Raw genomic sequence first — 20,667 nt, 5'->3', positions numbered from 1 at the left:
TTTATATTTTTTTTTAATATTTTTTAATAGTAAACGCAAATACGAAATTCCTTTTTTTAAGACGTGTTACATTTAAATTTTACTATACATAAAAGCCCCACTTCGACTATCATCAAAATGTGCTTGGAAAAATGTTAGAAACACTAACTCATTTTTTCTTCTCAGTATTTATTTCTAATTATAATCTTATGATGCTAAACAATAAGCTCTAGTGCCCCACAAACTATCAATCAGCCTGTGAAATGTTTTGGGCAGCGCTGATGAGGGTATCATGGATGTCCTTGGCCGACTGGACGTGTACCCGGACTGTATTTAAGTACGTAGGATAAGGTATGGGGCCGGCGTTATCCGGCATGAAGGTTTCCATGCGCATCGGGGTAACCGGTCCTGGGAGGTAATGATTTGAGGAGTTCTGCTGCTGAAGGCATTGCATAGCTGTCTTCAAATGAATCTCGATTTGGTCGCAGCAGGCGTAAAAGTCTTCCAAGTGCTTATCAAATCGAGGTACGTGGTGAGCTCCGGTGTCCCTCTTCAAGTTATCCGCGAGATTGTTCTGTTGCAATGTAAAGGCACTCGACCGTATAGTGAGAAACATGGACTCTCGCAGAGGACCCAGCAGACTCTTAACCCGGGATATGTTGTCCAACTTTTCGGCCGGCTGCTGCTGCAACTGCTGGGGCTGTTGTTGCTGTTGATGCTGGACGGGCACAGGTCCAGGAGGTCCTGACGGCGACGACTGCATCACCTGCATCATCTGCGGTCCCGACATGGGCATCATGTTCATGTTCGGATTCATTTTGCACGAAAAAAAGTTTGATTTCTACGGATAAATAAATTTGACTCCGTTTGTTTATTTTCTTGTTAGTAGAAAAACGCGTTAGGGGATTTCTCACCGGTGCGTTGAATACAAAATATACTATTTGGGTATTTCATGTTAAATACTTAAAATAACTTTATAACGAAGGATGTATATTTGATAACTGATTATAACAAATTAAATGTAATAAAAAAATATAAGTAAACTCTACAAACACCTTAAGTTAGAATTGTAACCATTAAATTATGATCGATTTTAAAGCTATTTGGACAGGTCTAAAGCCTGCGGTACTAATCGATAACGATAACCGGCGGCCAGTAACCTGAACAATCAGAACAGCTGTGGCGCTGAAAACACATTTTTCTAAAAGAATTTTTAGGCGCACGGCGCTTTGATAAAGCTCAAATAACATTTCGAACACCATGACCAGGTGAGTGGGAATCCAAGGAGGCTAATTGGGAGACTGTGCCCGCAGGAGCTGCCACAGAATCATAACCTAAAAGTGTCTCTTAACCCACTTCTTTTCGCTTCCCGCGCGCAGGAACAGCATCGAATTGGGCGATGTGACGCCACACAACATCAAGCAGCTTAAGAAGCTCAATACGGTGGTCTTTCCGGTTTCCTACAACGACAAGTTTTACGTGGATGTCCTGGAGGCCGGTGAACTGGCCAAATTGGCCTACTACAACGACATTGTGGTTGGCGCCGTGTGTTGTCGCATCGACACCACTGAAAACCAACGGAGGTTGTACATAATGACTCTGGGATGTCTTTCCCCGTATCGTCGATTGGGCATCGGTACCGTCATGTTCGAGCACATTATGAATTTTGCCGAGAAAGACGGGAACTTTGACAGCATTTTTCTGTAAGATAATTTATAATTCGTATACCAAGAACACTTTAAAGGGTATCAAAATTCTAAACAACCATTTTAGGCATGTGCAAATCAACAACGACGGCGCCATTGAGTTCTACAAGAAATTCGAGTTCGAGATCGTCGACACCAAGGAGCAGTACTACAAGCGCATTGAGCCGGCGGACGCCCATGTCCTGCAGAAGGCGCTGCGACGCACTGCACCCAACTCTAACAGCTCCGCCAACAACACCACCGCCAACTCGAATTCCCGCAGTAAAGCCCGCCAGTTTACGTTTGTTTAAGGTTGAGCGGTTTTAATATGTATAACAACCAGACATGTAGAGGCGGCGAAAACGATGTATTCAATTAGTCCGATCATATCTATGTGTAATCAATAATTACTAACCCCTGCGCGGGAATAAATAGTTCTGTACGGCTCTGGTCAGACCAAATTCAAGTTCACAAGGCAATGCAGCGCAACGGTGGCTTTGTTTACTGCTACGGAAATTTATTTAGCCTATTGTTCTACTTTGGCTTAGTGACTTTTCAAGTGAAGAATCCTGAACATGGAGGAGCTGCCTCGTCTCGGTGGACGACGGCCTACGCCCTATCGGCGCGAGTTTTAATTGTTACCTGTTTTTTGGGTAGCGTGGTGGTGAAGCTAAGGGATCCGGAGATGGCGGCTGCTATGTTTGGGCACCTCAGCCCGCTGGTCAAAGCGATATTCTCATGGGAGTGCCTCAGTTGTTCGATCACCTACGTGGAATACTGTCTGTCGCTAGACAGCCAAAGAAGCAGGCACATCCGACTCGTCGCAAGCATGCAGGAATTCGATCGGTCTGTCCTGGAGGTGTTCCCTCAGGTGCAGTGGAACTATCAAAGGTCACGCTTCAAATATTGGTATGGCACTATGATCGTGGGATTCTGTTTCTTCAGCTTCTCCATTTCGCTGATCTTTGATACGGCGCGTTGCACTTGTGGAATCCCGTCCACTCTGATTATGGCCTGTATGTACACCCTACTCACCAGTTCCTTGGGGTTAATAGGCTTTGTTCACGTGGCAGTCATGGACTTCCTGCGGGTGCGCCTGCGACTGGTGCAGCAGTTGCTCCGCCAACTTTACGAAAGGGATGGGAGTCCAGAGGTTCACGAGAGGATTTCATTTCTGTTCGATATGTCCAAGCGTTGTTCTTTTCTTCTGGCAGAGCTAAATGGAGTGTATGGTTTTGCGGCTGCCGCCGGCATCTTTTATGACTTCACGATTATGACTTGCTTCGTGTATGTCATCTGCCAAAAGATGCTGGACAGAGAGCCCTGGGACCTGGAGTACACCTTCATGCTGCTACACGTGACCATACACACCTACAAGGTGATCATCACCAGCTCCTATGGCTACTTGCTGCAGAGGGAGGTGTGCATTGGGAATAATATTATTTTACTTTGGGTTAAGAACGTCTGTCTTTCTTTTAGAAGCGCAACTGCATGCAGTTGCTGGGCAACTATTCGAGATACTTTCCCGGACAGGATGTGGCCCGCCGGCAGACGGAGGACTTTCAACACTGGCGCATGCACAATCGGCAGGCAGCCCTGGTGGGCAGTACAATAAAACTGAATTCCTCGACCATTTTCCTGGTGGGTAAAACAAGGTAAAGCCACTCTTATCCTTCCCTGTGATTTACATTTAGGTGTACAACGGCATGGCCAACTACGTGATAATCCTGGTACAGCTGCTATTTCAGCAGCAGCAAATCAAAGAGCGCCAGCTAACGTCGGGCATGGATGTGGATATTGTAGGACCTGTGGGTCCCATTACCCACATGGATTAACCGTAAAATTCTTCAATTAAACACCACACATTAATAAACAAAAACAAACCAAGTCCACTTATCAAATTAACTTCTTTATTGTTCAAAAATTAAATCCATAATCAAATCCAAGAAATCTTTCGGCTCTTATTCAAAAATATCCAGATATTTTTTCACTTAAGGTGTTGCGTAATAGCGAATTAAAATTTTAATTTCAACATTTTAATGCAGTAATATTGTTGTGCCATCAACTTCTTAAAATCTTTTGTTTTTTCGTAGGGTATAGAAAATAAAAAATATGTAAAAAAAAAGGAAGTTAAACAACTGAAACTGGGAGTTAGTCTTCATCCTCGTCATCGTCGCCCAAAAAGTGCCAACTGCACCGCTCATATGAAAGCTTGTACTGATATGGATAAGTTTTGAGGGTGCTGTAAGCACTGTTTAAAATGTTAGCGTATTCGCTTAGCTGCTCTGAATTAAAATTTGTGAGTAGATCTAGCTCGTCATAGAAATAAGAGCAGAGATCGTTCGTTTTCAAAGCATCGATAAGATCATATAGTAGCTGTAAAAAAAAAGGCAAAAATCATTTAGATAAATTAAAGATATTGTAGAAATACGTACAGTAAGAAAGACATACTGCAGCGAACAATCCTCCACCTCCTCATTGTCCATTAAAGTGAGGGCGGTGGAAACCAAATGGTAATTACGAATTTTCGGCAAGTTCTTGGCTTCGCAAAGCGCCTTGAGCAGCACAACGGCATCTCGGATGTTCTCACCTCCAAGCTTAAAGCGATCTATCTCCTCCTCAACATCGCTCACCATAAAGGTGCAAGGGTTCGAGCGCTTGGGTCCTGGCGCCCATTTTGGAATCGCCTCCCAATCGCTTTCATCGAAATGAATCTTTATCGCCGGCACAAAGTCAATGGAGAACACATAATCGTTTGATTCTGCGGTGATAGTGTGGCAATTGGTTCCACGACGGTACCGTAGTTCATAATATTGATAGTTCTGGCCTCTCACAGAGCGTCCGTGGACATTCGTCAGAATGCCCTGCATCCATGATTGCACCTCTTCGCGCTTAAGGTACCAGCGATGATCCAAGAGGTTGTCCTCCGTGTAACTATTACAGGGGAGACCATAAAAGTCTAAGTGCACCATCCCCGGACGATGCTGATCCGGACGCACGAATATATCCTCATAGTATGGAAACTCAAGAACGATCATCACGTCAAAATCGCTTCCCGGACGCTGGATTCCAAGCGCTTTGCTGCCTACAGGTCCCAAAAGGGGCTTTTGTTTTTGTTGTTCTTCAAGCATATTGATATTACTTACCAAAGTCTTTGCTTGCCACATGGCATGTTTCGCTCAGCAAACGATTCTCCCTTACCAGGTCCATTACAAAATTCTTGACAATAGTGAAATCTTGATGGACTGGTAGGCCGTAAAGCTCAGCAGCAATTTCATTTAAATGTTGTTCAAATGCACCCATTTTTGCCGTATTAAAGCTGAACTGATGTCTTTGCATTTGAGAAGTTTAAGAACATAAAAACAAATTATAAGGATGATGTAGGAAATAAATAAATAGAATTTAAATACATTACAGCATACAGCTAATCTTTATTCATATAAGGGCACTGCGCATACAAAAGTAACTAATTGATAAAGAATTTGTGCAAAGGCGATTAAATACGGCTTTAACAGTCTTTAAATTACATAAGAACTATTCAAATACAAATAAGCCAAATGGTTTGGTCAACACAAAATACAAAATAGTTTCCGGGGGGTCAGGTTGTGAAGTATATATGTACTTGGTTGCAGATTGCATCAAAACTCCGTTAGGCGGTGCTCATATAAAAATCGCCTACATTATGTACACACACACCAGTGTCTATGTATATATTATAAATGTTTATATAGGTGTATGTTTTGTTTATATAGGCATCCGTGTATATACATGCATACATACATATGTGCACACGCAAAGCGTTCGCCTACTCCGCAGTCCGGACATCGTTTATCGATTTGCGAAAGGCAACAACAACTGCACAGAAACAGCAACAACAACAACCAGCTACAACAACACAACAGCGGCGGTAGGCCGCTCCTCGCCGCTCACCACCCCCCTTCACCATTCGCTCCGTTCCAGCTTACTGACATAGACCATAGCCCATAGTCCGTCCCCTTCCAGGCATGCCCTCCCCCCAACCGCCCCCCTTCCCTGTACCACTCTCTTTTTTGCGGCACAGCTACACATACACACACAGCAGCAGCAAGCATGCACACACACACACGCACACACAGCGAACGAACGGCCCACACACACAAAATACATACAGACAGCCAGGCCTTCGCCGTCGAACGCCAAAAACGCCCAGCGACCCACTACCCGTCCCCCAGCAAACCCTCCGCTCCCCCTTCATCATTCCACAAAATGCTGCTGCTGTTGCTGCTTTTGTTGTTGCTGTTGTTGTTGCTGCGCTGCTGTTTGGGGGCTGGCTGTTGATGGTAATAATGATGATGGCAATGATGATGATGTTTGGAACTGGCAAACCGGGAGCTATGGGTGCGAGAGGGAGGGGGAGAGCCGGCCGCCAGGACTTGTGCCAAAAGAGTGTGAGGGGAGGGGCACAGAGACGTCGCTGCTGTGAGTGAGAGTGGGGGCGGGCTGAGAGGCGAAGTGGTAGAGGCAGAGAGACGAGGCGAGACGAGAGAAAAGCGAAAAAATACTTATAATAAAAGCAACAAAAAACTCGCACAAGCTGAAGAGATACAAACGTACAAACACGCAGTCAAAGCGCAGAAATACACACACTCACATACATAGTGATGTACAGGCGCCGTCGTCGTCGCCTGGCTAAATATTCGCCAGTGTGCTGATGTGTATGTGTACGTTCGTTTTGAAGGAGCCAAAGCGGTAGGTAAGTTAACTGGTCGTAGGTTCGCAACAACAAAACCAGAGTCGCAGCAGCAGCTAAAGAAGAAGATGAAGAAGGGGAACCCACAGGGAGGGGCAGAAGAGACGGATCGATGGAGCCACTTGGTTGGGCCAGAAGCGTGGTTCCAAGAAGGGGGAGGAGATGTTAAACTAGAGATAGGGGCTCTTTAAAATGATTGTTCAAAAAGTTTTTTCCAAACTCAATAAATACATTATTTCGCAATGTTCTTAGAAAACCTTCAGATACCTAAATCTCCAATCAAATAAGAAAGGTAACCCCCTGAAATTTTACGCCAGTGTGTTGGCTCGCCCACTCTGCTGTCATGCTCATCCTGCTCTTCTTTACCCCATACTTTTCCCAAAAACACTTTCCCAACCCCCTTGCCCCATCGCTCTCTTTGTCTTAGAGACTGCTATCCTAGCGGTACAAAAAGCTTTTCTGAGCCAAACTGATGAGGATAAGGCAGAGATCACTCTCTCTTTCTCTTTACGCTCTCTCCCTGCTAGTTACTATCGATATCCTTCCGATATATCTTTGGTTATGACCTTGAACTTGGCTTTTGACGGCACGTGATAATCAACAGTTTCTTCTTCTGCATTTTAAAATGCATTTAAGTAAGCTCTTTGCAGCAGATTTAGCCTGCCACAAAGTGCGGGCAGCAGCAGCAGCATCGCAATTTTGTCGCGCTTGGTTTTCGTATCCAACCCACACATTCATACACCACACACATACTAAATACTAGTGCAACTCAGCAGAGGGCTGCTTGCTTTTGCTGTTGTTGGTTTTGCCTGGTGGGCGGTTAACGCTGGAGCGGTGCGAACGCCCATGTCGACCCCTCCACCCACCCCCTCTCGTTTTCATCATGATGAGCTTGCCTGCTTGTTCTTGTTCTTCTTTACACGTCCTCCAACGACGTTCGTTGTTGTTGTTGGGGCCCCGCTTTTTGTTGTTGTATGTGTGTGAGTGTGCGCGCGCGGCGGGAGGTGGTGGGAGGGGTGCCCAAGGGGGAGCGGTGGAATGGGGAGCGTACTTGTGTGTGCATGCAGCTCGTCGGCGGCGTCGTCGTCGTCGTCGTTTCATTCAAGTGTCCAACGTTTGCCGGAGCGGTCGCACACAGAACGGTAGTCGGACGGTTGGCTGTTTTTGCGCTCGCTCTCTCGTTTGCCCGCTCTTTCAGTCGCTCGCTCTCTCTCTCTCTCACTGTGTACTGTTAGCAAAAGGCTCCAACAATAAAAGCACAAGGAGCCTAAGACCGCTTGCCAAGCACCGTTATTAGCATGAAGGATGTGAAAGTGGCGCGCGCAATCAGCGAATCCTCGACTACGTCAGATAACACCTCCGATTTCATTGAGATCGTCAAGAAATATGATGTCGTTTACAACAATCACAATCCGGATTACAAGAACGTCGAAGTCAAGCTGAAGGTTTGGACACAAATCGCCGATGAGATAGGTCTTTCAGTAGGTAGGTAACAATAATTCAGACCCCCAATACCGTACCACCCTCCTCTAAAAAAGGAGGCGTAGGAAATTGAATTACGTAGAACCCACGCACACTGGTGTATAGTATATACAAATGTACATACATATGTATGTACCTGAAAGCGGCCAAACTCAAACCGCCCGGCCTGATATTTTTCGTACGCTGGTAAATATATGTATATAGAAATCGTACGTGTGTCTGTGTTGGAGTGCGGTCGGCAAATTGCAGCGAGAAGCAGAAACAAAAAAAAAATAAAAAGGAAAACACACTGGCACGCAGAAAAAACAAACAAAAACAGTCAAAGAGCGAAAACTGCGCGCTCTCTGATGCTGAGAGAGATAGAGGAGTGGGAGGGCTAGCAAGAGCTTTTCAAAACAAAAACATTGCGGCAGCATTGCCAGGTGTGAATTCATCACCAAAACAAGCAACCACCTGTGCTACGAAAAATAAAAATTATGTGATCCGACTTTGGTTTAAAAAATTATAAAAACGTATTTTTCTATTAAACGTATTTTACACATTTTGTCCGTAAAGAGTTCCGTTTACTTAAAAAAAATTTCAGACTTCCACACCCTGTATTTACTTTTGCTCTTATTCTCTCTAAGCCGTTTTCCCACTCTCTTGCATAAACACTTTAGATTTATTTTATTGCAATGCCGGCATTATTGTCATGCTTATCCATATTGCATTTCCCTTTAAATCAAAATTTCCTCCATCCCAGAAGTTTAAATTCAATATTTCCGAAACGATTTTCCGCATTACTTCGCTCAGGTATAATTATGCATATGAACTTTAGACTTAAATATGTGCACATTAAGCTTAAAACGATGGAATTCGGGGAATCCCAATGAGCTGCATATGTATATATATTTAAAATCACTTACCAAGAAGAAAATGTTTGGTTAATTGACACTAACTCTGTGTTCCGCTGTCCAATTCAAATTATTTGTAACTGCGTAAATCTGCTTCGCGTCGAACGATTTTCAGAATTGAAATGACTTTAGGCTTAGGGCTTTTATTGAGAAGTGATAATGTGGTACTGTTGGACAGTAGCAATCCCTAAAAATGCATTTTATTCAATTCATAATGCGGCCACACTCCTAAGAAATGGCAAACGGAAATTTAAAATTATTTTTCTAAAAAAAAGGGCTTGGTAAAAGAACTTATTAAAATATATACACTTTTATCAAACAATAAAATAATGAAAATGATTGAAAACGCTTATTTTGTACCTATAAAAGAAATGTTTAACTAAATTATTTTAAAAGTGGTATTAATAAAAATGATTGAAAAAAATATTTTTTTTTTATGTATATTTAGAAAGTGTTTATATTTGTTTATTTCCTTTACATTTTTAGAGGCCTCCAAGCGGAAATGGAAAAATTTGAGGGACAGCTACACAAAATATCTCCGGTCTTTTCGTGTAGGCACCAAAACGTCCAAGAAGTACCAGTACTGGGCGCATGCCGACCACATGGATTTCCTTAAACCATTTCAGGGACCGGGCAGGTTAGTACTTCCCTTACAATGATAAGCATTTCAACCAATTCAAACTGACGACCTACTCCATTTCAGAAACTCCGCCAATGGCAATGGCAAATCCAACGATGAGGACGATACGGAGTGCGATTTTGGCTACCAAGTTTTGGCCAAGGCGGCCAGCAATGGTGGAGAGGATGAGCTGAAGATCAGCATTGCCACCGCCTCAGCGGGTTGCTCATCCATAGGAACGCACACGGTTAACACGTACACGACCGCACTGAGCAGCACTTCGGCCACCGCACCAACCTCTAGCCTGGGCGTGGCCACGCCCCCGAATATGATCTCACCAGGCAGCAATTTGGGCGGTGGAGGAACAGGAGGAGGAGGTGGTACCGGAGCTGTAGGACCGCAAATCCACAATAGCAATAGCAACGGCAGCGCCACCGGCAGTCTAAACTGCGCTGCAGTAGCTCCGATTAGTTCGATGACCCCACCGGCCACCAGTGGCTCCAATTCCGCCGTGGTTCTGCCGCTGCCCATCTCCCCCGTTAGTAAGGCCAATGCTAATGCCCTGGCTTCGTTGGCCAATCACCTGCCCATGGGTTTGGGTGTGAGTGGGTTGGCCCAGCAGATGTTTCCGCTTGCCACGCTCAAGGCGGCGGCAGTAGCCGCTGGACTCCCACTTCCGCCCACCATTACCCCTCCGGGATGCAGCTCCTCGAGTGGAGCAAGCAGTAATGTTGGCTGCCTAATCATCGAACCGCATCTTTTTGCGGCTGCGGATAACTTCAAGAAGGAACTGACAGCCGCTGCGGCAGCGGGCGCTCCTCTGGGACTGTTCCAGAACCTGGCCAACCAGGTGCAGAATGCCAGTCGCATGAATGGCAGCTGTCCGGGAGTCAGTCTACCCGTGGGCAATCCAACTCCGACACCGCCCCCTCCAGCGCCGCCAGCATCCAAGGTGCGAAGGGTGCAGCCATCGCCACAAACCGCGGCCATTAATCTCAGCTGCTCCGGAGCGGCAAACTTGGTACAAACGCAGCCACAGCCGCCGATGCAGATGCCACAAATCCAACAGCAACAGCAGACGTCGCCCGCCAAAACGCGCAAGATCTGCGATCCGCGTTTCCCCAGTGATTGGGACGTGTCGGCCGTGCTGCAGGCGAATCGGGAGCTGGACGCCAACACACTGTTCTTTTTGAGCCTGGCGCGCCAGGTGCGTGCTATGCCCATGAAGTTCCAGTCGCTGGCCAAGATGCGCTGCATGCGAATTGTCAGCGATTTGGAACTGGAACTGGAGAACTTTGACTGCAATGGAGGTGCACCACCGCCAGACGATTCGGGGGAGGTGGGGCCGGGAATCTCAAATACTGCAGCATAGATACTCCGCCACCGCCACCGGATGGCTCTGTGGTCATACTCCCGCCTCCAGTTGGTCCCGAGGGCTCCACGGAGCATTTTGTGTATGTGATGTCGCCGTCGCGCGTGGAGAGCATGATCGACATCTCCTCTGACGAGGAGGCGACCATGAATGGAGTGTCCTCCGCCGGTCAGGTTTAAGCGTATTCGTACAAGTTGTCTCTAAATTAAACTTAAATTAATCTCAAATAGAAAGCTCCAGTTTTATTGATCGGTTTATTTGGGGTCGGCGGGTGCTCCGATGCGTAGTGTACAAAATGTGGAAAAATCTCAGTGGGACCCGGCCAAATTGATGCTACATGATTTTAGTGCGAATGAATTTCATTCAAGGAATCGATGACGAAGGCATCCGTTATTTAGGACTGCACCTTGCCCTTGGCAGTGAAGGCGAAGTAGGCGAATCCGCCCACCAGGAAGGCGGCCAGGAGTTCGGCCTTGATCCAGGGGCCCTTGTAGGCGCCCTTGGTGGGCACAGAGATGTCCAGCAGGGATTTCACCGAGGAAACCTTGTCGCCATCACGCTGGGCCTTGCGCACATTGGCATAGCCATCCTCGTCGAAGAGACGCACCTGGACGTTGCCGCTGCTACCCTGCTTGATGTCCTCCACCCAGCTCACCTGCAGAAGTCAATGATTAGGGTTTTGGTCAAGCTATGGAGGGAATTACCAACTCACCTGATACTTGTCATCGCCGACCTTGGCCACCGGCACCACCTTGCCGCAGGGGAACTCGGCGAACAGGCTAGCGGGTGCCGCTCCGCTGCACTGCAGCGTGAACTCGCCCACATGGGCCAGTTGGGTCAGAATCGTGGCATCCTGCGTGCTGAAGGAGCTCACGGTGGCCTTGCAGCTTCCATAGACGCCGGACGCACAAACGGCAGCGATGAGGCAGATGGCAAACAGTTGACGGGACATTGTGGCCGTGTTTTTGAGGTGGTTTTTATTGAGGAATCAGTTAGTTTTTGGAATACAGCGGCGATTCAACTCGGCGGCCTGCTACTTTCTTTCTCTCTGAAAACGAAAACGAACGCCACGACAGCAACATACGTCACTTGACAGCTCCGAAAATTACCGAAGTCTCTTGGGGTTGATGGTCACACTGTGATAGCCAGGGATGCAAGCTATCTTTTAAAAAATAGCTAAAGTAGCTATAAAAAATACACCATTGCAAAAGTTTACTTAAGTCAACAATGAATTTCAACAATTGCATTATTTTAAGTGCTTTGATATATTGGTCAAAAAGATTACTTGTTGAAAAATATTTTATCGATAAATAAAGAGATCTGCCAAAAAAGGATATAAATGCCTTCCACTTGTAAGTAAAAAGAGTATCCTGTGGGTTAGTAAAGGTGAAATTGGTTAGACTTAATGATCAGACTAATTTACAAATTTAGATAACCTTTATTTTCAGAAAAAATTCCGGATCCAGATACCCTATGTTAGCAATGATGTTATTTATTGACATATGTACATATTTCCCATTGGATTATAACTTACCTTTTCATCTTTCAAATATTCTTACAATTCGGTTTTTGAACAAGCTTATGTTATGTAAGGGAAGTCAGTTATCAAAATACATATGTAAGTTTAGGCCGTTCCAGACACAGTGGTTCGGTACCAACACCTCTTCTAATTACAATAAGTTTTTGTCTGATAGTTTCTCGTTCGTACCGCTCCGTATTCGGTAATCCGTCAAAAATGTACGGCATTTCGATTGTAATTGATTTTGAATGGCACAAGCCAGAGAAAAAGAGAAATTCGAAAATACGGCTTTCTGTTCGATCGGTACAAGGAGCGTCGTCAAAGTCAAGCCGTAAATATTGACTATTGACTGGAAATGATTAATGCCCATCCACCCAGAATTGGCCTTTCAGCTTTGTTTTAAGTACATTTTATTGGCAATCAGAAAATCGGATACTTTCGTATAAATACTTTTGGCTAACAGGCATATATTCGGTTGATGTGGCTGTGACCTTGAAGTAAGCTTGATTTGGTTTTGCTTTTTTTGATTTTATGCCATTTTGTGTTTGTGTTTGCCTCGGCTCCGTTCTGCTATGTACGTTACTTTTCTTTGATTGCCACCGCGCACGGAACTTTTCCACCAAACTTTGCATGTCTTTGATGAATTTGAAATTGTCACAAATGTGAAAGTTTTTCACTTGCCATCCCATCCGGAGCGGAGATATTCATACCCATATTGTGACAACTGAATTTGCATCTAATATTTTGCTGACATTGAGCGACTTGTACGCATTTCTCCTCCCTCCTCCCGTTCCATCTTTATTTTGCCAAAAAAATTCATTCATTCATGGCCGGATTTGCATATTGCCAAAAATGCTGTAATCCTTTCGATTACGAGGCGTTTGGCTGGCTCGTAAACGAAAACAAAAGTTCGTGCGGGTTCATTGAGTCGCATTCGAAAACTTGCCAGACCCATCGGAACAGCACGAGTTTACGGGGGGTCTGGCTAAATCCTGGGCTGGCAGGTGGACAGATGGGTGCACTGAACAAAAACTAAATAAATAGTATAATGGATTCCTTTTATTGGGAGGTTTAAGTGATTTAATGGTTCTATCCACATCTGTTGACAATCATTAGTAATGAGTAATACATTTTTTTTTTTAATTTCCTTAGGGTATCCTATTTATTTTCAGTGCAAATTGTCTGACGTGTGGGTGTGAGCAGGAAATGGAACAAACAACTGAGCTCCAAAGAGAGCCCAGCATAACAGGCAACTCCTTGCCAACGTTGCGACTTTGTTGATTGTTTGTTGGCAACATAAACGAACCCTTCTCGCCAAAAAAAAAAAAAAAAAAAACAAAAAGTACCGATTCCGGTTCGGAGTCCGAAATTCTTCATTCACAAAACGCAGTCGGTGCAAGGCATTCGAGCCAAGTGGACGTGGAAGCCACCTCGATCTCGGCCAGAAAGGGGTTTTCGCATCCCGAAACTGGCTTTCGCTTTCGTGACGGTTAACGGTTTTCGGTATTTGGTTTACGGTCTACGGTCTACGGTTCACGGAGTACGGCTGTCGGTTCGTTAGGGTTTCGCTTTGGGTTTCCATTTCAGTCGCCGTCTACTTTGTTGACAAAGTTATTGCCTCTGGCTTAATGACTTCGTAATTGATTTGCATTCGATGTGCCACATTGATTGGCAATTGAAACGTAAGGCACCCTTGCTTGGGAAGTCCCAGCTCCACGGTCTGCGAACCACAGCCCACTCCACTCCAAACCAGTAACCACTCATCGCCACCGTTGCTAATCAAGGTTAACAGGGATAACTTCATTGTCGCCATGTCGCTGTCTGTGGCCAGCCGTCGTCGCCTCCAGACGACGAACGCTCCATCGTCCGGCGCGAACCCATCCTCATCCTCATCCTTGACTTCCGGTGGTCGCTACCAACTGCCGTTGTCGGTGCGAAAGCAGCACTCGTTTGTGGAGCCCACGTCCAGGTTTTCGGCCCAGCAGAGGGGCTACCTCTCGAGGGGTCTCTCCGTGGGCCGGTCCATCGAGAACATCCGCCAGAAGCTCTATCCCGTGGGCAGGCAGACGTCTCTGGCCGTCGAGGAGGCCACGCCGAGGATCGCTCCCCGCATCACCGCCTCGCAGGTCCAGGGCCTCAGGCTTAGGGACAAGAGTCTGGTGGCCTGGTCTTCCACTTCGTCGTTGCTCAAGGACCAGGAACCAGAAAGGACTACGCCGACTGCTCCGGTGGATGGAAAGATGTGAGTTATCCTAACATCAAGTAAAAGTTTCTTATCGGGGAGAGGATTCATAAATACTTTCAGCTATAAATTCATTTACAAAACAATTAACCGCTTATCTAAACGAAGAGTTTCAACTTTTATTCAAATATATCGTAGATTGTCGCACCTATGGAAACCCCAAAGTGGTTTCCTTTTGTTTGACCTTGGTGTCAGCCGAGGGTGCGTATTGGGTTCCACTCACCGAATACGTATTCGTAATGAGCTGAACGACTCCAGCCATAATGGCTCTCCTGATATCATCTATATAAATATGCCGAAAGTGACACTTTCGATATGGGCGTCGCGTCAAGTTCTCAGTGTGCAATTTGCATGCCTCACGCCCGAAATCAAACGTCAAAGTTTTATGTTCCAGTGCATAACACACGCTAGACATGCTCGAAATGAGGAGCCATGTGCCAGGAGCCAGGTACTTTCGCCTGGAAAACACCACCCACTCCATTCACCACCCAGAGGCACCGCCTGGCGGCACACTTAAGTCGATCAGTGCCTCGGAATCGCTGACAAGATAGCTGGCTAAAAAGCTGAAAACTTGGCCCAAACGATGGTTGGCTGATGGCTGTTCTGTTCATGGGGTTCAATGACCCGCAGATTCATACACTCACTTTCATCGGACGGTGCTCGCCGGGCGCCAATTGCCAAACGTAATTGACATGGTTTCCTTTTTCGAAAGGATAGGCGTGGGCGTGGGTGGAAACCCAACTCCCAACTCCCAAGTTAATTTCTATTTCTGTGCCTTGCATGATTCGGAATCGAGAACAGCATAAATTGCCCGGCAACTAATGCCAAATAATTTGATTTAAATTTAGCCAGGTGGCGGCGCGAGTAGGTCACTCGAAACTTTCCATTTTCCACTTTCATTTCCATTTCCCCGTTTTCCGTTTCCGTTTCGATTTCGTTCACCTTACAGCGAAGTTGCCATTTTTATTATCCCATTGCAGCAGCGCCAAGGCGGACAAGAATCGGATTAATCTGAATATAGTGCTCTCGCAGACGATCAGGGCGACCAACGAGAGGGAGCACGATCCGGAGCAGGAACACGAACCGGAAGCGGAGCACGCCAGCGACATCGAGGGAAGCCATCCGGTGGAGACGCCCGAGATCCCGTTGACCATCTCGCCGGCGTTGACCGTCCAGAGGCGTCCGCCCCTGGTGCGTGCTATGTCCGCTCCCGTCCGCGGATTGGACGAAAGCAGCAAGGGCGTACTAGCCGCCAGCAAGAGGAGCCAGCAGAAGCTGCGTCGCCGCAAGATCTTCGCCCGGACGCCCTCGTCCGTGCCCCTCGATGTCATCGGGGACACCTCGTCGTCCGCCGCATCCGCATCCGTGTCCGCCTCCTCCGCCGGCAACGGAAACACCGCTAAGAAGTCCCTGAATCGGGCACGCAGCGTTGTCGCCCCCGATGTCATCACGTTGGTCTCCCTGCTGAGTTCCGAGGGCAGCGACTCCGAGCGGGAGGACACTAGTTCGAAGGCGGTCTCCCCGCCGCCCGCCGGGTCCGGCGGTCCGGACAAACAGCGCCGGGCGCCGCTGCTCCGAAAGACGGGCAAATCGGGTATGTCTCAAGATCTGGGTTGCATAATGGTCAGAATATCTATTATCCTTGCTTTCATCTAAGTCAATGTTGGAAAATGTCAATTTTAATCCGATTTTGAAGTGGCATATCTCTTAATGTTTGTATTTCAATTCTCTAACAAGCTGCATCATTGGTTAATTTCTTATTTTTTGGCACCTGAGAATTTGAAACAAATTTACCTAAAAATCGAAACCAAACTAGGGATGCAGTTTCTTAGGGGACTACATCACAATCATTTTAAGGTATACCAATCCAAAATCGGACATCAATAGGAAAAGTTATGGGCTTCCAAGTGCTCCATATAGACCATTATCCAAATAGCTTCATTTCGGATTTTTGATTTTGTTTAACCATTATGTATTTTGTCCGACCGCATGGGTATATAAGTTTCGGCTCGCCGAAGCTAGCTTCCTTTCTTGTTCGCAATAAGTTATTCCTGTAGCGTTTAGAACTAATACTTTGTTTGAAACGCAACTAAAGCTTTCTGGCAGTCTCGTTTCAAGACAGCTATCCGCCCACATTCCAACTGGCCTCCAAGGAGTACTCGCACATGATCCGCCGCGGATCGATAGCCCCGCTGGCAGCCCGAATTCGCGCCAATCGACCGCCGACAGCGCCGCCCGTCTCCATTTTCCTCACCGAGGTCCAGGGCAAGATGGACCAGCCGCCGAAGAAGGAGGCTGGTGGAGAGCCAAGCGACGCCACCCTCTCCCCGGACGAGGCCAAGAAGGAGAACAACAACAATGCGGCCAACTGCGAGGAGCAACAGCCGCAGCCGGATCACAATTATCCGGCTTATGTGCGGAGCTTGAAGGAGCGCGAGTGCTGGAAGCTGCACCAGAAGATGGGCGCCAAGGGGGTCAGTGTGAGCTATGAGACGGTGCTGCGGGGCATGCTCACGCCCACGGAGTTCCGGCACTTCCAGAAGCAGCGGGAGCAGGAGGAGGCCCGCGTCCTCGAGGAGGCGGAGGCCGCCGAGGCAGCCGCCGCAGCCGCAATCCTCGAGAGCGGCGAGAAGGAGGGACGCAAGCATCCGGGGACGGCCATCGAACGTCTCTCGGAGGCTCTGCTGCAGAGCAAGTAGGAAGATTCCGGATGGAAGGGAATCCAGTTCCAGTTGCAGAGTTACGGAACGCGACCATTAAATTGCATTTGCCTCTAGAGGACGTAGCAGTAGTCGAGCACTCGTTAATCCGCAATCGCACTCCGCTGAGACACCACATCGGCGTCCACTCCGTAGTCGTAGGATGGTACCCCCAAACCGTAGACCCAACTGAAATCCGTATGTATTGGATGGCGGGACTCAAGCTTCAGTGGACGCAGAGCCTGGCCAATAATCGCAACCGCATCAGAATGTAGAACCCAAACAATAAAGAGTACTAGAAGACACCCAAAAAAACCGCGATTTGGTTGAAAGTAATATTTATTGAGCAATGTAACAAGATTGGGTTTCCATTCACTACAATTTATGAAAAAGATAGTTCTATGGGGATTTTATTATTAAGTAAGTTGAAAACTACAACACCAGTTGAATTTGGTTGGTAATAGCTGGGATATAAGAACATTTTTTGTTTGGTTTTTATTCAGGGAGATCCAGATGTTTTCCTAATCAGGAATAATGATAATTTGGTAATGATATTTTAAATTTGATGACGATTGTTGCGTTTTTTGTAAACCTCTAGTTTTGATTTATAAATTGAGCAGGGTTCAGTGGTAATTGAACTTCATCTAAATAGGGCTAAACAGTTATCAATTATATATAGATACACAATATTTCGATGGTTGTTTCGATGGATTTTACTTGGCCCTCTCTCGGCGAATTGAGGTGGCCAAATAGCAGGCTAGAACGATGCCCAGAATCTGAATAAAGGCAATGCCGATGCCCACACCGATCAGGATGATGGCGTTCTTCTCGATCCGATCCTTCAGCTTGCCAACGCAGCCGTCCTGGAAGAACTTGTCCTTGCCAAGAGCCGGGGAGTCCAGGCAGTGTCCCACGGTGGCATCGATGACATGCGGCTGACAACAGCTGGCCGGAAGGGTTTTGTTCGCACTGAGGGTCCTCCAGTCCGCCGGGGAATCCACTCCGCAGCACATCAGCTTCTGCTGGATGTTGTCCCAGGCCATGGTATCCTCGTTGTTCGAACGCTTGATGGACTCCTGCAGCGAGTTCTTCACCATCGATTCGAGATCCTTCTTAAAAACGCTCGCCGCAATGCCAACTGCCAGTTCCACGATGAAGATGACGGCCAAAAGGACAGCGAACTGTTAAAGAAATTAAAGGGGTTTGTGATCTGATACAAATTATAGAAGCTCTATAGACAACAAACCGTTAGAAGCAGCGTTGGCGACTCCTTGATCGCGCCAAAACATCCCAGGGAAGCGATCAGGAATATAACCAAACCCGTGACTATGAGGACAATGGGTGGAGCAAGGACTCGGCCTTCCACAAAGTGATTGAACTCATTCACATCGGCGAGGACAACAGCTCCAGCTATGAGAATTCCCAGGCCGGAGATCTGTAAGGAATTCGATCCCCCTGATTAATCGAATCGACCTCCAATATATCCGTAAAACAATTTAGTTAATGACTTGCAATCAAGTTCTAATTCGAGCGGGCATTTGTATTTACATTCCCATTTCTAATTGAACGATAAAAATCACCCGCGACTCAGTCAATGGAATTTCCGTGTTCAAGTCAATGTCGTCATTGAAGGTGGCCCGTTTGCTCTGGTTCTGGTCAATGCGAAGGACACCCGATGTCCATGTCCTTTGGAGCACGCATACATCACTTGCATGTCGTTTCAGTCAAATCGCGTTTACCGAATGGGGGGAGTTCTAGTCGATTGCGACTGAAAATGGTATTTTCCAGCGATACCCATCTAAACGAGGCACCTGAACAAGACTCATTGTACAAGCGTAATTGTAGTGCTTTAACTAAGGTTAATTATGGCGAATTATATGAAAATTACTGGATTAGCTAATGATGTTAGTGTGGGAAAAATAAATCTGCAGGAGAGTTTGGCACGTCCTGAATTGGAATTTTGTTATACAGCTTATAATATCTACCTTAAGATATGTATCCTTTTTAAAAATCTTTAAAATATTTTACTTCATGAAAGTTTAGTTCAAAACTTAATTGAATAACAATTTAACTTATACTTTTTTATTAAGAATTTTTTTTTTTAATGAAATCTTGTTTTTCCAAGATGTGACTTTCACTATTTCAATCCTCACTTACCGCAAACAGAACATTAAAGGCAAATAGGACATATTTAATTAGGCTCGGACCGCACGAACGCATTTTGATTTTTTTTTTATTGTTGAGCACTCTTCAAACTTATTTTTGTTTCAGTTTAATCCGAATTTAGAACCGTTGTGGTGGGAGATAATGGGAGATAGCTAGCTTGGGATCGCCCGATGCGACTGGCCGGACTGAAGTTGAGCCACGAACTGACCGGAGCGACGGTCCGGCCGGGCTTTAGAAAGCCCCGGTTCTGTTGTGGCCACTTTGGGGGTTGGCGATGGCAACGGATCCCGCGATTACGGATGGGGTGGCAGAAAGTAAAAGCGAGTGAAAGTCTTGGAGGCCCGATTCGAATCCAGGCCAGGCATGATTAGGCACGGGAACCGGAGTAGGGATCGGGCCAGTTGGAAGGGCCAGTGGGAACTCCCGGGTAGGCTTATTGCCCTATAACCCATTTCGTTGATTTAACATTCGATACCAAAGAACTTTGACCAAGCGAAAGGCGGGGCGATTGGTTGCCTTTTGTGGGTCGCCCGAGGCTTACCTCACTGCACCACCGCCACACCTCAAGTCCTCCGGTTGGGTCATTGCACTTATTACCATAAAAACTCAACTGGCCACCCACGTCTGGTGTTCGTTCTCCCTTTAAAGTTCAGCACTTAGCACTCGGAACTCGACCGGGCCCAAGGCGAAATTAATTGCGTGTTTTCGTGCGAAGGCAAAAGGAAAGTTGTAAATGCCTCCTCGCCAAGAAGCCGAATTCGAATTCGTTGGGTCTGTGCGAAATAATTAAAGACGACTAGAAGTATGCCGCAGTCTTTGGGTGATGTTGATGTTGCGTGTCGGGAATTATTGCCCCGAGTTACTGGAATCCCGCTGGGTGACCCATTCTTTGGCCAGTCGTATCTGGTCACAGAAATCTCGAAAAAAACAAAACCAAAAACTGTTGCTTGACCGTAGTTGGGGAAAGGATTCTCTTTTGAATGATTGGAGGGCAAACATTTGCTGAAGGCCTTCACAATTCAAAGCAAATTGTGGCCCTAAGTTAGAATTCAGCAATCAGAAGTCAGGGGGAGTTATATTACTGGAATAAAGAAATAGGTAGCTAAGAAATATTAAGCGCATTGGTGACGTTATTGGGACTTTTTTAGATTATGGATTTCCTGATAACCAAAGGTGCTAACCTACTTATTTGGGTCACACAGAATGGTGACTGGTAGGTTTTTGCCTTTAACCTTTTTGGTAGGAAGGAAATATATATATAATTGTATAATACCAAAGTAAT

The 20,667-nt window shown here is 46.4% G+C and overlaps 8 protein-coding genes across 8 annotated transcripts; 4 read left to right on the top strand and 4 right to left on the bottom strand.

The window, feature by feature from the left end:
• Window positions 1-148: 148 nt before the first annotated feature.
• Window positions 149-874, bottom strand: LOC108086417 (mediator of RNA polymerase II transcription subunit 29). The gene has a single exon (XM_017183319.2). The coding sequence runs from the start codon at window positions 794-796 to the stop codon at window positions 227-229; it is 570 nt and encodes a 189-aa protein (XP_017038808.1). The 5' UTR covers window positions 797-874; the 3' UTR covers window positions 149-226.
• Window positions 875-1,111: 237 nt separating this feature from the next.
• Window positions 1,112-2,130, top strand: LOC108086418 (probable N-acetyltransferase san). Its single transcript, XM_017183320.1, has 3 exons — window positions 1,112-1,247; window positions 1,359-1,682; window positions 1,753-2,130. Exons 1-3 carry the CDS (start codon window positions 1,240-1,242, stop codon window positions 1,973-1,975), a joined length of 555 nt encoding a protein of 184 aa, XP_017038809.1. The 5' UTR covers window positions 1,112-1,239; the 3' UTR covers window positions 1,976-2,130.
• A 6-nt stretch (window positions 2,131-2,136) lies between these two features.
• Window positions 2,137-3,517, top strand: LOC108086405 (putative gustatory receptor 47b). Its single transcript, XM_017183307.2, has 3 exons — window positions 2,137-3,084; window positions 3,144-3,305; window positions 3,359-3,517. The coding sequence occupies exons 1-3, from the start codon at window positions 2,143-2,145 to the stop codon at window positions 3,497-3,499; spliced, it is 1,245 nt and encodes a 414-aa protein (XP_017038796.1). The 5' UTR covers window positions 2,137-2,142; the 3' UTR covers window positions 3,500-3,517.
• A 35-nt stretch (window positions 3,518-3,552) lies between these two features.
• On the bottom strand, window positions 3,553-8,919 carry LOC108086406. Its single transcript, XM_017183308.2, has 4 exons — window positions 8,781-8,919; window positions 4,811-4,995; window positions 4,100-4,749; window positions 3,553-4,040 (listed from the first exon to the last, which is right to left on the bottom strand). The coding sequence occupies exons 2-4, from the start codon at window positions 4,965-4,967 to the stop codon at window positions 3,816-3,818; spliced, it is 1,032 nt and encodes a 343-aa protein (XP_017038797.1). The 5' UTR covers window positions 4,968-4,995; window positions 8,781-8,919; the 3' UTR covers window positions 3,553-3,815.
• Window positions 7,474-10,988, top strand: LOC108086403 (formin-like protein 7). The gene is given in 4 exon segments (XM_017183304.2): window positions 7,474-7,878; window positions 9,255-9,405; window positions 9,472-10,715; window positions 10,718-10,988. Coding segments are annotated over 4 exon segments (1,803 nt in total). The 5' UTR covers window positions 7,474-7,691; the 3' UTR covers window positions 10,939-10,988.
• A 6-nt stretch (window positions 10,989-10,994) lies between these two features.
• On the bottom strand, window positions 10,995-11,860 carry LOC108086419 (translocon-associated protein subunit delta). The gene is made up of 2 exons (XM_017183321.2): window positions 11,472-11,860; window positions 10,995-11,414 (listed from the first exon to the last, which is right to left on the bottom strand). Exons 1-2 carry the CDS (start codon window positions 11,709-11,711, stop codon window positions 11,154-11,156), a joined length of 501 nt encoding a protein of 166 aa, XP_017038810.1. The 5' UTR covers window positions 11,712-11,860; the 3' UTR covers window positions 10,995-11,153.
• A 596-nt stretch (window positions 11,861-12,456) lies between these two features.
• LOC108086404 lies at window positions 12,457-17,524 on the top strand. Its single transcript, XM_017183305.2, has 4 exons — window positions 12,457-12,480; window positions 13,431-14,520; window positions 15,501-16,114; window positions 16,627-17,524. Exons 2-4 carry the CDS (start codon window positions 14,090-14,092, stop codon window positions 17,217-17,219), a joined length of 1,638 nt encoding a protein of 545 aa, XP_017038794.1. The 5' UTR covers window positions 12,457-12,480; window positions 13,431-14,089; the 3' UTR covers window positions 17,220-17,524.
• An 8-nt stretch (window positions 17,525-17,532) lies between these two features.
• LOC108086414 (CD63 antigen) lies at window positions 17,533-19,575 on the bottom strand. The gene is made up of 3 exons (XM_017183315.1): window positions 19,377-19,575; window positions 18,466-18,654; window positions 17,533-18,400 (listed from the first exon to the last, which is right to left on the bottom strand). The coding sequence occupies exons 1-3, from the start codon at window positions 19,437-19,439 to the stop codon at window positions 17,933-17,935; spliced, it is 720 nt and encodes a 239-aa protein (XP_017038804.1). The 5' UTR covers window positions 19,440-19,575; the 3' UTR covers window positions 17,533-17,932.
• Window positions 19,576-20,667: the final 1,092 nt, after the last annotated feature.

The sequence above is a fragment of the Drosophila ficusphila genome, unplaced genomic scaffold, assembly GCF_018152265.1.
Source record: "Drosophila ficusphila isolate 14025-0441.05 unplaced genomic scaffold, ASM1815226v1 contig_414, whole genome shotgun sequence".
NCBI lineage: Eukaryota > Metazoa > Arthropoda > Insecta > Diptera > Drosophilidae > Drosophila > Drosophila ficusphila.
The sequence above is the reverse complement of the archived record's forward strand: the minus strand, read 5'-3'. Positions and strand labels throughout refer to the sequence as shown.

Bases quoted from the DNA above. Each gene is read 5' to 3' on its own strand.
- LOC108086417 (XM_017183319.2), bottom strand. From the start codon at position 796: ATGAATCCGAACATGAACATGATGCCCATGTCGGGACCGCAGATGATG.
- LOC108086418 (XM_017183320.1), top strand. The intron at 1,683-1,752 runs GTAAGATAATTT...CAACCATTTTAG, and splicing joins AACTTTGACAGCATTTTTCT to GCATGTGCAAATCAACAACG.
- LOC108086405 (XM_017183307.2), top strand. From the start codon at position 2,143: ATGCAGCGCAACGGTGGCTTTGTTTACTGCTACGGAAATTTATTTAGC. The intron at 3,085-3,143 runs GTGTGCATTGGG...TCTTTCTTTTAG, and splicing joins GCTACTTGCTGCAGAGGGAG to AAGCGCAACTGCATGCAGTT. The intron at 3,306-3,358 runs GTGGGTAAAACA...ATTTACATTTAG, and splicing joins ATTCCTCGACCATTTTCCTG to GTGTACAACGGCATGGCCAA.
- LOC108086406 (XM_017183308.2), bottom strand. From the start codon at position 4,967: ATGGGTGCATTTGAACAACATTTAAATGAAATTGCTGCTGAGCTTTAC. The intron at 4,750-4,810 runs GTAAGTAATATC...TGGGACCTGTAG, and splicing joins TGTGGCAAGCAAAGACTTTG to GCAGCAAAGCGCTTGGAATC. The intron at 4,041-4,099 runs GTACGTATTTCT...TTTTTTTTACAG, and splicing joins TGCAGTATGTCTTTCTTACT to CTACTATATGATCTTATCGA.
- LOC108086419 (XM_017183321.2), bottom strand. From the start codon at position 11,711: ATGTCCCGTCAACTGTTTGCCATCTGCCTCATCGCTGCCGTTTGTGCG. The intron at 11,415-11,471 runs GTGAGTTGGTAA...TGACTTCTGCAG, and splicing joins TCGGCGATGACAAGTATCAG to GTGAGCTGGGTGGAGGACAT.
- LOC108086404 (XM_017183305.2), top strand. From the start codon at position 14,090: ATGTCGCTGTCTGTGGCCAGCCGTCGTCGCCTCCAGACGACGAACGCT. The intron at 14,521-15,500 runs GTGAGTTATCCT...ATCCCATTGCAG, and splicing joins GCTCCGGTGGATGGAAAGAT to CAGCGCCAAGGCGGACAAGA. The intron at 16,115-16,626 runs GTATGTCTCAAG...GCTTTCTGGCAG, and splicing joins CCGAAAGACGGGCAAATCGG to TCTCGTTTCAAGACAGCTAT.
- LOC108086414 (XM_017183315.1), bottom strand. From the start codon at position 19,439: ATGCGTTCGTGCGGTCCGAGCCTAATTAAATATGTCCTATTTGCCTTT. The intron at 18,655-19,376 runs GTAAGTGAGGAT...AATTCCTTACAG, and splicing joins CCTTTAATGTTCTGTTTGCG to ATCTCCGGCCTGGGAATTCT. The intron at 18,401-18,465 runs GTTTGTTGTCTA...TTTCTTTAACAG, and splicing joins CGCCAACGCTGCTTCTAACG to TTCGCTGTCCTTTTGGCCGT.